At 51.7% G+C, this 16,543-nt stretch overlaps 1 protein-coding gene across 1 annotated transcript in view; it reads left to right on the forward strand.

Annotated features, from left to right (window-relative positions):
- The window catches only part of LOC140395604 (dynein axonemal heavy chain 17-like), an 896,966-nt gene that overhangs the window by 432,221 nt on the left and 448,202 nt on the right, over window positions 1-16,543 (forward strand). The window contains exons 32-34 of the mRNA XM_072483576.1: window positions 228-353; window positions 10,370-10,477; window positions 13,481-13,612. Coding sequence (XP_072339677.1) covers window positions 228-353; window positions 10,370-10,477; window positions 13,481-13,612 — 366 coding nt within the window. The remainder of the gene's footprint in view (window positions 1-227; window positions 354-10,369; window positions 10,478-13,480; window positions 13,613-16,543) is intronic.

A 16,543-nucleotide genomic window follows, 5' to 3' on the forward strand; every position in this document is an offset into this window, starting at 1 on the left:
CACCTTTTCAGGAAGAGAGTTCCAAAGACTCAAAACTCTCTGGACCCCATATTTTGAAACATTGACCCGCTCGTTCTAGGTTCTCCCACAAGAGAAAACATCTTCTCCACATCCTCCCTGTCAAGGTCCCTTAGGATCTTATACGTTTCAATCAAGTTGTGAAATAAGGGCATTTTAAAAATGAATATCTTTTCTTTTTTCTTCTTTGCTGTATGCATTGATCCTAGGTTGAAATTTGGTTAAATAGGCTGTTAGACCGAATGTGTGCTACATTGCGCCATGAAATCGCTGAGGCTGTAGTAGCATATGAAGAAAGGCCTCGAGAGCAATGGATATTTGAATATCCTGCACAGGTAATGTTAAAAGAAAATATGTTCCATATTCCATGTGTTGAATTTTATGGCCCAGTCACAGAGTGGGTAGAGTGGAAAATATAAGAGCCATTCAAACGTCCATTACATTTTACGGGCGGGGAAAATCCCACCAGTGGAAAACTATTTTGATTTTATTGGTAATTATTCAGGTTACTTGCTAAAGGAATTATACTTGTCATGTGGAAATATCAACCAGAATAAACTGTAGTTCACATCAGTTTGGCACATCTGATCAAATCACAGTCTTTCAGGTCTTGTGTGGATCACAGACCTGTGAAAACCTATAAATTTCAAGCATGGAAGGTGAGGCACGATCAATTTGGCCGGAGACGAAGTTGAATTCAAACTGAGACTTTATTAGTATCTGAAGTGTGGCCTCCTACAGCAGCTGACGAAATGGCTGCGAGCTGAAGGCCACGCATATTTATAACCCGGCTCCTGGGCGGAGCTAGCATGCAGGGGCCCAGGTGAACCTGGAGTGCAGGTTCTACTGTACAACCCTTAATATAGGAACACAGTGGTTTAGCACATTCACCCCCTGTTAAAATTGAGTCTGGCGGGGGTGGTGGATAACTATATACAATTCGCAATCTTTAATATTTACAGAACAGTGAAAGAAAAATGTCTCTGGTCATCCGGTGTGCCGGTCAGAGGTTCAGCCGGTCCGGCGCCTTGATCGTCCTCTGGGATCGACGAAGTGGAGCCGGTGATGTTGGTGCTGTCGTGGTTGAAGTTGATTCCGGGAGCGTGCCGAAATCCTCTTCATCAACGGGGGTGGGCAGGGGGAGGACGGACAGTCCTAAAGAGGGTGATGGGGCGGCGGGGGAGGGGAGGGTGGCGCCGGGGGCGACGGAGGTGGTGTGGGGGTGGAACCTGCTGGTGCCAGGTCCCTGAGGGAGACGGTATCCTGGTGACCGTCGGGGAACGCCACGTAGGCGTACTGTGGGTTTACGTGGAGCAGGTGCACCCTTTCCACCAACGGATCCGCCTTGTGGAGCCGCACATGTTTACGGAGAAGCACGGTTTCCGGAGCTGTGAGCCAAGTTGGGAGTGATACTCCGGATGTGGACTTCCTGGGGAAGGCAAAAAGACGTTCATGCAGTGTACTGTTAGTAGCAGTGCAAAGTAATGAGCGAATGGAATGTAGTGCATCAGGGAGGACCTCTTGCCAGCGGGAGGCCTGGAGATTTCTGGACCGTAGGGCCAGCTGGACGGCCCTCCATACCGTCCCATTCTCCCTTTCTACCTGTCCGTTTCCCCGGGGGTTGTAGCTCGTCGTTCTGCTGGAGGCGATACCCCTGCTGAGCAGGAACTGGCGTAGCTCATCACTCATGAATGAGGATCCCCTGTCACTGTGGATGTAGGCGGGGAAGCCGAACAGAGTGAAGATAGAATTAATGGCTTTAATGACGGTGTCAGACGTCATGTCGGAGCATGGGATGACGAAGGGAAAACGGGTGTATTCATCGATCACACTGAGGAAATACATGTGTCGGTCGGAGGAGGGGAGGGGGCCTTTGAAATCCACGCTGAAGCGTTCAAAGGGGCGGGAGGCCTTCACCAGGTGCACGCGGTCCGGCCGGTAAAAGTGCGGTTTGCACTCCGCACAGACCTGGCAGTCCTTGGTGATCGTCCTTACTTCCTCGACGGAGTAGGGCAAATTTTGTGCCTTAATGAAGTGGTACAACCGAGTGACCCCTGGGTGATAATGGCTGTCGTGCAGGGTCTGGAGTCGGTCTACCTGTGCGCTGGCACATGTACCTCGGGATAGGGCGTCTGGGGGCTCGTTGAGTTTGCCAGGGCGATACTTAATTGATGCGCAATCAATTACTCTTGAGACAAGGCGAGTCATAACTAATAGGCTTTAATCAGCTAGAACTGTTCCCAGCAGCTTCGATACAGAAAGTGAAGGCTGCTGGGACGGCATTGGTTCTGTTACTCTGCCTCTCAGGGCGGAGCTATGTACATTAGCCAATGGTAGACTCCTAGGTCTAGCCAATGGTCATCCACCTCTGAGGTACTGCAATATCTGGTATTACCACATTCACCCCCTGTTAAAAAGAACCCGGCGGGGTGATGGCCAGCGTTTATGTCGCCTTTCGCATGGTAGGACCAGGTATGGAGGTACCGTGATGTCGAGGGTAACAGAAAAGTGTTTATGGTGCAGCAATCAGTCGATCAGGTGGCCTGGTCGTCCTTCTGGAGCGTTCTGAGCTTCAGCGATGATCCTGGTGGGGACCCCGGCGGTTGCGACTCCGGGAACGTGGTGTCTTCCTCCCAGGCAGCCCTGTCACCCCTAGGCGGCGCTGTTGGGGCGAAAAGTGGGCAGGGGGAGGGGCGCCTGCAGGGTGCGTCGGTGCTTGTTCTGCGCTGGGTAGGGGCAGCGGCAGTACTGACCCTCCGGTCAGGTGCTGCGGGGAGGGTGGGGGAGGGGGCAATGGTGCGGGTGCACGTGGGGCTCCGGCGGGCGCCAGGTCCCGAAGGGAGACCGTGTCTTGGCGGCCGGCGGGGAACGCTACGTAGGCGTACTGGGGGTTGACATGCAGCAGGTGGACCCTCTCGACCAACGGGTCCGACTTGTGCGCCCTCACATGTTTCCGAAGCAGGGCGGGTCCGGGTGTCGCTAGCCAGGTTGGGAGCGAGGTACCGGAGGAGAACTCCCTGAGGAAAACAAGGAGACGTTCGTGAGGTGTCTGGTTTGTGGTAGTACAGAGCAGCGACCGGATGGAGTGAAGGGCCACCGGGAGGACTTCTTGCCAGCCGGAGACTGGGAGATTCCTGGACCGTAGGGCCAGCAGGACGGTCTTCCAGACCGTTCCGTTCTCCCTTTCTATCGGCCCGTTTCCCTGGGGGTTGTAGCTGGTCGTCCGGCTGGAGTCGATGCCTTTGCTGAGCAGGAATTGACGCAGTTCGTCGCTCATAAAGGAGGACCCCCTATCACTGTGAATGTATGCGGGTAAACCGAACAGTGTAAAGATCCCCTGGAGGGCCTTGATGACGGTGGTTGTGGTCATGTCTGGGCAGGGGATGGCGAATGGGAAACGTGAGTATTCGTCAATCACGTTCAAGAAGTACGTGTTGTGGTCGGTGGAGGGGAGGGGGCCTTTGAAATCCATGCTGAGGCATTCAAAGGGGCGGGAAGCCTTTATTAGATGCGCCCTCTCTGGCCGGTAGAAGTGCAGCTTGCACTCCGCGCAGATTTGGCAGTCCCTGGTGACTGTCCTGACCTCCTCGATGGAGTTGGGCAGGTTGCGTGTCTTGATGAAATGAAAGAAATGAGTGACCCCCGGGTGGCAGAGGTCCTCGTGGAGGGCTCGGAGGCGGTCCACTTGTGCGGTGGCACAAGTGCCGCGGGACAGGGCATCAGGAGGCTAGTTCAGCTTCCCGGGACGGTACAAGATCTCGTAATTGTAGGTGGAGAGTTCTATCCTCCACCGCAAGATCGTGTCATTCTTAATCTTGCCCCGCTGTGCGTTATCGAACATGAAGGCAACCGACCGTTGGTCCGTGAGGAGAGTGAATCTCCTGCCGGCCAGGTAATGCCTCCAGTGTCACACAGCTTCTACTATGGCCTGGGCCTCCTTTTCGACCGAGGAGTGGCGGATTTCGGAAGCGTGGAGGGTGTGGGAGAAGAAAGCCACAGGCCTGCCCGCTTGGTTGCGGGTGGCCGCCAAGGTGGAGCCTTGTCTGCGTAATTGGGGACCCACTGTGCATAATAGCTGAAGAAGCCGAGGCAGCGCTTTAGGGCCTTGGGGCAGTGAGGGAGGGGGAACTCCATGAGGGGGCGCATGCGTTCAGGGTCGGGGCCTATGCCTCCACTTCGCACTACGTAGCCTAGAATGGCTAGACGGTCAGTGCTAAACACGCATTTATCCTTATTGTAGGTCAGATTAAGGATATTTGCGGTCTGGAGAAATTTTCGGAGGTTGGTGTCGTGGTCCTGCTGGTCATGGCCGCAGATGGTGACGTTATCAAGATACAGGAGCGTTGCGCGTAAGCCGTATCGGTCAACCATTCAGTCCATCTCACGTTGGAAGACCCGAGACCCCGTTCGTGACACCGAAGGGAACCCTTAAAAGGTGATAGAGCCGCCCATCTGCTTCGAAGGCAGTGTACTGGCGGTCACCATTACGGAGGGGTAGCTGGTGGTAGGCAGACTTGAGATCCACCGTGGAGAAAACCTTATATTGCGCAATCTTGTTTACCAGGTCGGCTATACGGGGCAGAGGGTACGCATCCAGTTGCGTGAACCTGTTGATGGTCTGGCTATAGTCGATGACCATCCTATGTTTCTCCCCGGTCTTTACCACCACTACTTGAGCCCTCCAGGGGCTGTTGCTCGCTTCGATGACCCCTTCCTTCAGCAGCCTGTGGACCTCTGACCTGATAAAAGTCCGGTCCTGGGCACTGTACCGTCTGCTCCTGGTGGCAACGGGTTTGCAATCCCGGGTGAGGTTCGCAAACAGGGAAGGCGGGTCGACCTTAAGGGTCGCGAGGCCGCAGACATCAGGCTTTGCAGATGGCACTGGAAATCCAGCCCAAGAAGGGTGGCTGCGCAGAGGTGCGCAGAACGTACAGGTGGAAATTGCGGAATTCCCTGGAAATCGCGAGGCAGAACCCCTTTATCTCCACCGCGTGTGACCCGGAGGCCAGGGAGATCCTTTGGTTTACGGGATGGGTGACAAGAGAACAGCGCCTTACCGTGTCAGGGTGCACAAAGCTTTCCGTGCTCCCGGAGTCGATCAGGCATGACGTCACGTGGCCGTTGATGGCGATCGTTGTAGTGGCTTTCGTTAGCGTCAGGGGCCGACTCTGGTCCAGGGTTACGGAGGCCAGCTGCAGTAAAGAAGAGTCCTGGTCGGGCAGCGTGTAGTCGGCTGTGCTGGGGGCCTGAGGCCCCATCCAAGATGGCGTCAGCCACGGGTCGCCCATGGAGTCCGGGGATGCCGAAGATGGCGGCGGCGAGGGACAAAATATCGGCGCCCACCCGTCCAGCGTGGTGGCCGGGGGGCAAAATGGCCACGGCCGTGGGTCGCACGCGGCCTGGGGATAGGAGGGCGGCGGTGGGCTTTGGACGGCCGGGACCTGAAAGAAAGGCTGCCGATAGTCGCTGGAGACCATGACCACGGCGCGGGCCTGGCAGACCCCGGCATAGTGGCCTTTCTTGCCGCACCCTTTGCAGGTGGCGGTGCGGGCCGGGCAGCGCGGGCGGGGATGATTCGCCTGCCCGCAGAAGAAGCAGCGGTGGCCGGCGGCGATAGCGGGCCGTCTCGCCGCGCAGGCTTGCGGGGTTAGCGCTAAAGTCTGGGGGGCTGCCGCGACAGGGTGCCACGCAGGCCCGTGCCTCAGTGACTCCCAGTGTGTCCATTTCAAGGAGCCTTCAGCGGATGTTGGGGGAAGTCATACCTGCCACGAAAGCACCCCTAATTAAAAGTTCCGTGTGCTCGTTCCCCGAAACTGGTGGGCAGCCACAGTTTCGGCCCAGCACTAGCACTGCCCAATAGAAGTCTTCCAGTGTTTCTTCAGGGCTTTGCATTCTAGTTGCCAGCAGGTGACGGGCATAGACCTGGTTCACAGGACGGATGTAATGTCCTTCTAGCAGCTCGATAGCTGCAGCATAGTTCGCCGTCTCCTCGATCAGAGGGTAGATCCCAGGGCTGACCCGCGAGTGTAGAAGGTACATTTTCTGCCTTTCCGTGGGGGTGTCGGCGGCCGTGTCAAGGTAGCCCTTAAAACACGCCAGCCAATGCTTGAAGATAGCAGCGGAGTTGTCTGCGTGGGGGCTGAGCTGAAGGCACTCCGGCTTGATGCGGAGATCCATTTTTTCAACTGAAGTAATAGCTGATTAAATTGATGCGCAATCAATTACTCTCGAGACAAGGCGAGTCGTAACTAATAGGCTTTAATCAGCTAGAACTGTTCCCAGCAGCTTCAATACAGAAAGTGAAGGCTGCTGGGACGGCATTGGTTCTTATACTCCGCCTCTCAGGGCGGAGTTATGTACAGTAGCCAATGGTCATCCACCTCTCAGGTACTGCAATACCTGGTATTACCACATTAATCTCATAGTTATAGGGAGAGCTCGATTCTCCACCGCAAGATTTTGTTATTTTTGATCTTGCCCCGCTGTGTGTTGTTGAACATGAAGGCTACCGACCGTTGGTCAGTGAGGAGGGAGTGCAGAGGAGATTCACTAGGTTGATCCCAGAGTTGAGGGGATTAGATTATGACGAGAGGTTGAGTAGTCTGGGACTGTACTCATTGGAGTTTAGAAGGATGCGGGGGGATCTTATTGAGACATATAAAGTTATGAAGGGAATAGATAGGATAGATGCGGGCAGGTTGTTTCCACTGGTCGGGGAAAGCAGAACTAGGGGGCATAGCCTCAAAATAAGGGGAAGTAGATTTAGGACGGAGTGTAGGAGAAACTTCTTCACCCAAAGGGTTGTGAATCTCTGGAATTCCTTGCCCAGTGAAGCAGTTGAGGCTCCTTCTTTAAACTTTTTTAAGAAAAAGATAGATGCCTTTCTAAAGAATAAAGGGATTCGGAGATATGGTGTACGGGCCGGAGAGTGGAGCTGAGTCCACAAAGATCAGCCATGATCTCATTAAATGGCGGAGCAGGCTCGAGGGGCCAGATGGCCTACTCCTGTTCCTAGTTCTTATGTTCTTATGAGAGTGAATCTCCTGCCGGCCAGGTAATGCCTCCAATGTCGCACAGCCTCAACGATAGCCTGGGCCTCCTTTTCGACGGATGAGTGCCGAATTTCGGAGGCATGGAGGGTGCGGGAAAAGAATGCTACGGCCCTGCCTGCCTGGTTGAGGGTGGCGGCAAGGGCGACGTCCGATGCGTCGCTTTCTACTTGGAAAGGAAGTGTTTCGTCTACAGCGTGCATTCCAGCTTTGGCAATATCAGCTCTGATCCGGGTGAAGGCCAGGGCTCTGCCGTCAGGGGGAAATGAGTGGACTGTATGAGTGGGCGGGCCTTGTCCGCATAGTTTGGGACCCACTGAGCGTAATACGAGAAGAACCCCAGGCAGCGTTTGCGGGCCTTGGGGCAGTGGGGGAGGGTAAGCTCCATGAGGGGGCGCATGCGGTCGGGATCGGGCCCCAGAACTCCGTTCTGGACCACGTAGCCGAGGATGGCTAGGCGGTTTGTACGGAACACACACCTCTCCTTGTTATACGTGAGGTTGAGAGTGGCGGTGCGGAGAAATTTAGCGAGGTTGGCGTCGTGGTCCTGCTGATCATGGCCGCAGATGGTCACATTGTTTAGGTACAGATATGTGGCCCGCAAGTCGTACCGGTTGACCATTCGGTCCATCTCCCTTTGGAAGACCGAAACCCCATTGGTGATGCCGAAGGGGACCCTAAGGAAGTGATATAGCCGGCCGTCTGCCTCGAAGGCGGTGTACGGCTGGTCCGATTTACGGATGGGGAGCTGGTGGTAAGCGGATTTCAGGTCCACCGTTGAGAAGATCCGGTACTGTGCAATCTGGTTAACCATGTCAGATATGCGTGGGAGGGGGTACGCGTCGATCTGCGTGTACCTGTTGATGGTCTGGCTGTAGTCCACGACCATTCGATTTTTCTCCCTGGACTTAACCACTACCACTTGAGCTCTCCAGGGGCTGTTGCTGGCCTCGATGACTCCCTCCTGAAGCAACCGCTGGACCTCGGACCTGATGAAGGCCTTATGCTGTGTGCTGTACCGTCTGTTCCTGGTGGCAACGGGTTTGCAATCTGGAGTTAGATTGGAAAAGAGAGAAGGAGGATCGACCTTTAGGGTCGCGAGGCCGCACACAGTGAGGGGTGGTAAGGGTCCGCCGAATTTATGGGTCAGGCTCTGGAGATTGCACTGAAAATCCAGGCCAAGGATAAGTGCAGTGCAGAGGTTAGGGAGGAGGTAGAGGCGAAAACCGTGGAACTCTACGCCTTGGACTGTGAGCGTGACCGTGCAGTACCCCCAGATCGCTACGCGATGGGATCCGGAGGCCAGGGAGATACTTTGATTGGTAGGGTGTACCTTAAGGGAGCAGCGCCTTACCGTATTTGGATGTACAAAGCTCTCGGTGCTCCCAGAGTCCAGTAGGCAGGAGGTCAAGTGGCCATTGACTTTCATTCTGGTGGATGCGTTGGTCAGAGTATGTGGTCTGGACTGGTCGATTACCATGGATGTGAGTCGTGGTTGGTCGTCGGGTAGTGAGGCTGCCGCTGCGTTGGGGTCCTGAAATGCCGTTGGTCTCCATGTGTTGCGGGGTGGACAAGATGGTGGCGCCTGGAGGACCTGGGGGTCACAAATTGACGGCGCCCATGGAACGCACGTTGCGGCGGTGGAGCAAGATGGCGGCACCCATGAAACGCACGTGTTGTGCGGGGGAGAAGATGAGGCTCCCGTTGTTCGCACATGGCCTGGGGAGGATAGCGGCGCCCATTGTCCGTGACCGGGGGGGTGGTGGGGGCGACTGCTGCCGTTGAGCGGGCCTGGCACACTGCTGCGTAGTGGCCCTTCTTCCCGCAGGCCTTACAAAGGGCAGCGCGAGCCGGGCAGCGTTGGCGGGGGTGTCTTTGTTGGCCGCAAAATTAGCATCGGGGCCCCCCGGAGATCACTGGCTGGCGCGTAGGGCAGGCGTATTGGGTGGGTAGCGCCCCCGCTGGGACGGCTGCCTGTGGGGCCCATGAAGCGTAGGAGGAATGGGCCGCGTGGTTGGGGGCATAGGACTGTACATTGCGCAGGGCGACCGTCATGGAAAGCGCTAGTGTTTTAGTCTGCGAGGTCGCGCGTGGCCCCTTCTGGGAGCCGCTGCCTGATAACATCGGACCCAATCCCAGTTACAAAAGCGTCCCTCATAAGAAGATCTGAGTGCTACTTAGCTGTGACGTCCTGGCAGTCACAGTCCCAATCTAGTGGGATCAGGGCCCTCCAGAAGTCCTCGATTGACTCACCAGGTAGTTGAGTACGCGTTGCGAGCGCATTTCTGGCGAAGAGCGTGTTCGTCTTCTGCTCGTAATTCTCTTTGAGTCGAGTCATAGCCTCAGCGTAATTGGGCGCATCCTGGATCAGCGGGAAGATTTTAGAGCTGAGTCTGGAGTACAAGATTTGAATCTTCTGAGCCTCTGGAACAGGGGTCGGCGCCACGTTGATATACGCTTCAAAACAAGCTAGCCAGTGCTGAAAGTCCTTTCTGGCGTCGCTTGCGTGTGGATCCAGCTGCAGTCAATCTGGTTTAATCCGGAGGCCCATCTTCTGAATCAGATACCAATAAATTGAGGCACAATCAATTTGGCCGGAGACGAAGTTGAATTCAAACTGAGGCTTTATTAGTATCTGAAGTGTGGCCTCTAACAGCAGCTGACGAAATGGCTGCGAGCTGAAGGCCACGCATATTTATAACCCGGCTCCTGGGCGGAGCTAGCATGCAGGAGCACAGGTGAACCTGGAGTGCAGGTTCTACCGTACAACCCTTAATATAGGAACACAGTGGTTTACCACAGAAGGCAGATAATATTCATGAGTACTTTGTGTAATAAACGTGCTCAATGTCATATTTATTGCACTCACTACATTTCTTTGCAAATATACTGGCTGGGAATTTCCAGCCCCATCGTGGAGGGACTTGGTATGGGGCATGTGGTGGGCCAGCCAAACATCCAATGACCTTCGGGACCAGACAATCCTGGCAACAGGCAGGGCTGGAAAATCCCACCCATTATCTACATATTGGAAATATGCATGGGGTATGAGGTTAGGTGTCATAGGAACATAGAAAATAGGAGCAAAGGTAGGCCATTTTGCCCTTCGAGCCTGCTCCTCCATTCATTGTGATCCTGGACGATCATCCAACCCAATACCCTGTTCCCGCCTCCCCCCATATCCTTTGATACTTTTTGCCTCAAAAACTATATCTAACTCCTTGAAGACATACTGGGCTGGATTCTTAAGTCGATACTTATACATGTATCTAATGTTAATTTTGTTGCAAAATTTATTTTAGGTTGCTCTGACTGGTACACAGATTGTTTGGAATGGAGAAGTTAGCACTACATTTGCAAAACTGGAAGAAGGTTATGAAAATGCTATGAAAGACTATCTGAAAAAGCAGGTCTGCTAAATTTGAAAACTATGTTTTCTTTTTGAGTATAACCAATGAACTGTCGACATTGTTAGCAGGTCTTCAGCCGGGGAATTGAGTGTGAAGTTATTGTTCTTCGTGAGACTAACGTTTGTTGAATGCTTAATCAAACAGTATAAGCTGTATCTTCAGGGAAAACTGTTGCAAAATGGCCCACAAAGCTTTGTTTCCCTTAGTTCTTTTGCTTCAGGCATTGACAAAAGTTAGTGATAATTAAACCTATATAGCACAGTGGTTAGCACCATTGCTTCAAAGTGCCAGGGGCCTGGGTTAGACTCCCGGCTTGGGTCACTGTCTGTGCGGAGACTGCAAGTTCTCTCCATGTCTGCATGGGTTTCCTCCGGGTGCTCCAGTTTCCTGCCACAAAAGTCCCGAACGACATCCTTGTTAGGTGAATCTGTCTTTTACTCTTCTTGCAAACACTGACCTTATCTGTTGGTGCACTGTTATGGTTATATGATCTGCCTCCTTCTGCCACACTCTGGTTATCATTACCCCTATTGCTACTCTGTTATATTGACTTGTCCTTTTTCCTAAATTAACTGTGTTCCCCTCTAGTGATCTCTTGCCCAACTATTTAGTTTAAAACCTTCTCTAATGCACTAGTTAAATGACTTGCCAGAATACTTGGCCTAACACAGTTCAGGTGAATCAAAACCCATATCTCGCACACTAACTTGGACCATGTATTTCTGATTATTCTGATCTTATTTTCCCTATGCCAGTTCATTTGTGGCTTAGGTAAAAGTCCAGGGACTATTATATCTCTGGTTCTGCTTTTTCAATTTTGCCCCTAGCTTCTCATAATGCCTAAGCAGAATCTCTTCCTGATCCTTTCTATGTAATTGGTACCCTTTTTGACCGTAGCTACAGGATCCTTCTCCCCCACCACTTCAAATTCCTCTCCAGCCCCAAGCCGATGTCTTGGCCCCTGAAACTGGGCAGGCAACATCTCCTTCAAGATTCATGCTTTCGGCATTAGAGAACTGTGTCTATCTCCCTGCTCATATTGCCCCCACTTGAATGGATCCCTGCATCATGGCACTGCAGTCAGTTTGCTCATTCAACCTGCAGACTGTTCTTGCCCATATAAGTTGTAAGAACCTTAAACCTGTTGAACAATTTTTAGAGCTGAGACTTCACTGCTTTTACCTTATCGATTCCCACATCTGTTCCACTCACAGTCACACCCTCCTGTCCCTGGCCATGGACTAAATCAGAAGACTGTGGCCTGCCTCCTGGAACAAAGAGTATAGATAACTTTCCTCCTGCATGGTGCATCACAGTGTCTGAATCTCAGCCTCCAGCTCAGTAACTCTAAGCTGAAGTTCCTCAAGCCATAGACACTTAATGCAGATATGGTTGCTATAGAACACAATGCCTCTTGTCCTGCTTGTGGCTGTGTACTCATTAGTTGTTCTTATCACCATTGTTACTATGATTAAAATTCCTTCGTTTATATAAGAGAAAAAGAGAAAATTCTCACCAGCCAATCACTTCCCTCCTTTCCTGTTCTGTGATATTTTAATTTTCTTTTGAATGCTCTGAACCCACAGACTCACACCTCTAGCTCTTCAAACTCTTGCTACTCTATATCTGGTATGGAATTCTGTCTTCTACAGCTACTAGGTATCGACAAAGGGGGCATCTTTTTCCCCTTCTGCACAAAATTCCCATATGAGCCAAATTCCTGACTTTGCATTCAGTCTACATCTCATTCAGGCATATCTCTATGTGTCATCTTATCCTTGCCGACAGAAACTGCTCCTGGCCATGCAGAAGTTTTGCAAGACCATCAAGATCCAAAGCTGCACCAGAGTATCCTGCAAGGACATCATAATGTCTCCCGCGAAGAATGTCAGCAGCTTTTCACTAACCACTTTTTAAAAAAATCATGGGATGTGAACATAGCTGGCAAGGCCAATGTTTGTCACCATGCCAACTTACACTTGAAAAGATAGTGGTGAATTGCCTCCTTGAACTGCTGCATGCATGTAGAAGGGAGTTCCATGTTTTTTTTACTAATAATGGCGAAGGAACAGTGAATAGTTCCAAGTCATGATGGTGTGTTGGTTGGAGGAATACTTGCAGATGCTGATGTTTTCATGCATCTGCTGCCCTTGTCCTTTTCAGTTCTCTAGTTGGAGTTCTCGGGTTTAGAAGGCACTATAAAGGAGCCTTGGCAAGTTGCTATAGTGCACCTCGTAGATTATACATATTGCAGCCAAGATGCCACGGTGTTGGAGACAGTGAATAGTTCAAGCTGGTGGATGGAGCACTGATCAAGTGGGCTGCTTTGTCCTGGTTGATCTCGAGCTTCCTTAATGTTGTTGGAATTCCACTCATCTAGGCAAGTGGAGAGTGTTCCATCACACTCCTGACTTGCATCTTGTGGATGGTGAATAAACTCTGGGAAGTTAAGAGGTGAGCTACTCACAGAATACACAGTCAGATAATGAGCAGATAAACTGTTGGTTAATGTTGGTTAAAAACTGAGGACCAGTTTTAATGGCTCACCTGAAAGATGGTACTTCTGACAGTGCAGCACAACCTCAATACTGGACTAGAGTGTCAGCTTGGATTGTGTGCTGAAGTCCCTTGAGTGGCAATTGAACCGACTTGCGACTCTGATGCAAAAATGCTACTCATTGTACCTCAGCTGACGCATATCAAAACTGACTATTTAAAATATTTTAAAATCCAAGTTTAGAGCTTGCTGTTTGTTCACTCTCCCAGCTCTGCGAAAAACAATTTTAGCAAAATGGATATTAACCATTTTTAATCATCAGTAATCTTCTTAAAAAATCAATATTTCCTTTCATCCATTTCATGATGGGACTAAGACTTGGAAAACAGCAATAATTGATGACAAGTCAAATATACTTCCTACGAGTCCTGTTCCTCTATTTGCTCACCAATATGCTTGTATGTTATGTCAATAAGATCCTTACTTTAATTTTTTTTTTGTGAAAGATCACTCAACTGAATTCACTGATCACTTTATTGATTGGCAACTTAACAGTAGGCGAGAGGCAAAAGATCATGACTATTTGTACAGTCGAAGTGCATGCTCGTGATGTTGTAAACAAAATTATTACAACTAAGGTATGTGGCATTATACTTCTTTCTTTGGAGTGTTCATGTTTATTTTTTGTTCACAGAAACACATTGTGGTAGTATGTATTAGGGGTCATGTGGGACTGTGAAGCCGTGATACTATTGGCTGACAGATCCCGGGTCCTGGTTGGCTGTTGACTCCTGGCTCCGCCCTGAAGGCGGAGTATAAGAACCCGAGCTTCTCCCCGCCGCTCCATTCTGTTGCTGAACTGCTGGGGACAAGTCTCGCTTAATAAAGCCTCATCGACTTCATCTCTACTCGTCTCTCTCGTAAGTCATTGTGCGCTACACACATTAAATGTAGCAGTGCAATATTATAGTGTATTCAATAGTCTGGAGGACCACAACCATTTCTAAACCTGCAAACATGAGTCCTGCATGGTGTGCTAACTCTCAGATGCCTCAGTAAAGGATAAGCTAGCGACGATATATTTGTGCCATCACTGAGACTGACTATTTCCACCTCAGCAACATGACCTGACTCCACCCCTGCTTCAGCTCAGCAAATGATGATGCTCTCATCTATGTCTTTCCTATCCCTAGACTTCACTATTCCAATGCCCTCACAGTCATCCTCCATCTTCCACTTTCCATAAACTTAATGTCATTCAAATCAAAGGGAGGTAGGAGGGAATTCCAGAGCCTAAAGCAGTTGAAGGCAAGGCCATCAATGGTGGACTGATTCGTAATTAAAATCAGGGAAACCTCAAAAGACCAGAATTAGATACGTTCCGATATCTCAGAGAGTTGTAGGACTCGAAGAGATAACAGAGATAGGTAGGTTTAATGAGGACACAGGGAGTCCACACCAAGTAAAATAAAGAACTTAAATTTATTCACTATAACAGTATATATACTACCCTGTAGATCCCAACCAGCTTTCTTCTCTGGTCAGTACCTTACTGGCTGACCTTTTATACAATGGTTAATAGAGTTCCCACGCCCCTCAGTGGAGGAGCTCCTATTCCGCGAGGGCCATGGGGAAGATAATCATTCCCACCCCATAAGCCCCATGCGGGATATTACATTCCCTGCCCCCAAAGTCCACAGACACCCCAACCACCGATGAAGAGCATAAGAAGGAGCAGGTCGGAGGATATCGGACTCCCTTTGGTTCCGGCAAATCAGTTAGCGTATACCTCGCCAGTGAACGCTATCTGCAGCACGTCGGGTGAACGATCGGCAGGAGGCGGCTGAACTGTTGAATTGCCGTCCGAGACCTCATACGTCTGCGTCTCTGTAATAAGTCCACGGACGCAGAAGTCCCTTCACCAGAATCCCTTTATTGACAAATAGTAGACAGTAGTACGACCAGGTGCATTCAGCTTGCTATCTACACTGGGAGTGCAGAGGATCTGACACTCCCTGTTGTATACAAAGAAGAGGTTCCCTGATTGGGCCACTAATCAGGAAACTCGTATTCCAATTGGCCAATCTCAAAGGCCTGGTCTAAGTCATTACACCCCTCCCCCCAAAGCCCAAGGAGCCCCCATGGTCCACGTGACTCATGGGTCTCTTTCTTTGTTTCTGCGCTGGATCCAGATCCTCCACTTCGGCCTCCAACATAGGGTGGGTATAGCGACTCGGCGTCTGTCTTTTCCAATGAGAGCGCCTGAGGGGCGGTTTGCCCTCTTCCACCAGTGGCAGGGGGATAGCCGCGACTTTATCCATGGTGTCCATATAGAGTCCAATGTGGTGCCGGAGGGACGTGAGTAGTCTGTCGGGGAGGACTCTCCATGGTCCTCGGTATGCTGGTCTGAGTCAGCTACGGGGGAGAAAACAAATCCGAAGCCGCACATGGTCCAGGTACTTTTTTACGACGTGTTCTCTGACACGTATCTGATACGACACATTTCCAGTCCTGGCATTGACCGTTCCTGCTACCCATGTGGGGTCATTTGCATAATTTCTGACCCATGCCTTGTCACCCACATTGAACGGTCTTTCTTGGCGAGTGTTGTCGTGGCCCCTGCATTGGGCCGCCTGGTGTTTTTCTACTCTTCCGCCTAAATTTGTGCATAGTAGACTCAGCCTGGTTTGAACTCTGCCCATGAGCAGCTCCGCCGGGGGTATTCCCATCGCGGCGTGTGGGGTTGTCGAATAGCTAGCGCGATAGTTTAGTGTTTACTGATGTTGCTGACTGTTTTTTCAACCCGACCTTTCGGACGATCTCTGGATGGCTCTCTCCACCAACTTATTTGATGCTGGGTAGTATGTGCCGTTCTTGTGTGCTGAATGGCATTTGACTTCATGAATTTTGTGAACTCCTGGCTGGGGAACACTGATCCATTGTCTGAAACTAACACCTCCAGGATACCATGGGTGGGATTCTCCGACGCCCCGGTGGGTCGGAGAATCCCCGTGGGGAGGCGCGAATCCCACCCCGTCGCCCCCTTTCTGGCTGCCGTATTCTCCAGCGCCATTTTTCGGGCAGGGGCGGGATCGCCTCCACACTGGTCGGGGGCCGTTGTCAGCGGCCCCCTGGCGTTTCTCCGGGCCTCGATGTCCCACTAGCATGAATCACTCAACTCACGTACCGGCGGGTCCTGGGCAGTCCTCGGGGGGGCGCGGGGGGATCCGACCCGGGGGGCGGGCTTGTTCCGTGGGGCACTTCTTCCTTCTGAGCCGGGCCCCAGTAGGGCTCCGCCATATTGCCCGAGGGCCGGCACGGAGAAGAAACCCCCCCCCCACAGGCGCGAGAATAGGACGGCCGGTCCGCGCATGCACGGAATCACAGCGGCGTTTCCGCGCATGCGTGAACTCGCAGCGTCCCTTCGGCACCGGCTCGAGTGGCGCCAACCCCACCGGCGTAAACCTAAACCCCTAGAAAGGTGAGAATTCGTTTTTCCAGCCGGCGTGGGGACATAGTCCCCAGAAGGGAGGATTCCGACCCATGTGTTGCAAACGAGGTGCAAAGTT

Source organism: Scyliorhinus torazame, chromosome 18, assembly GCF_047496885.1.
Source record: "Scyliorhinus torazame isolate Kashiwa2021f chromosome 18, sScyTor2.1, whole genome shotgun sequence".
NCBI classification, from domain to species: Eukaryota; Metazoa; Chordata; class Chondrichthyes; order Carcharhiniformes; family Scyliorhinidae; genus Scyliorhinus; species Scyliorhinus torazame.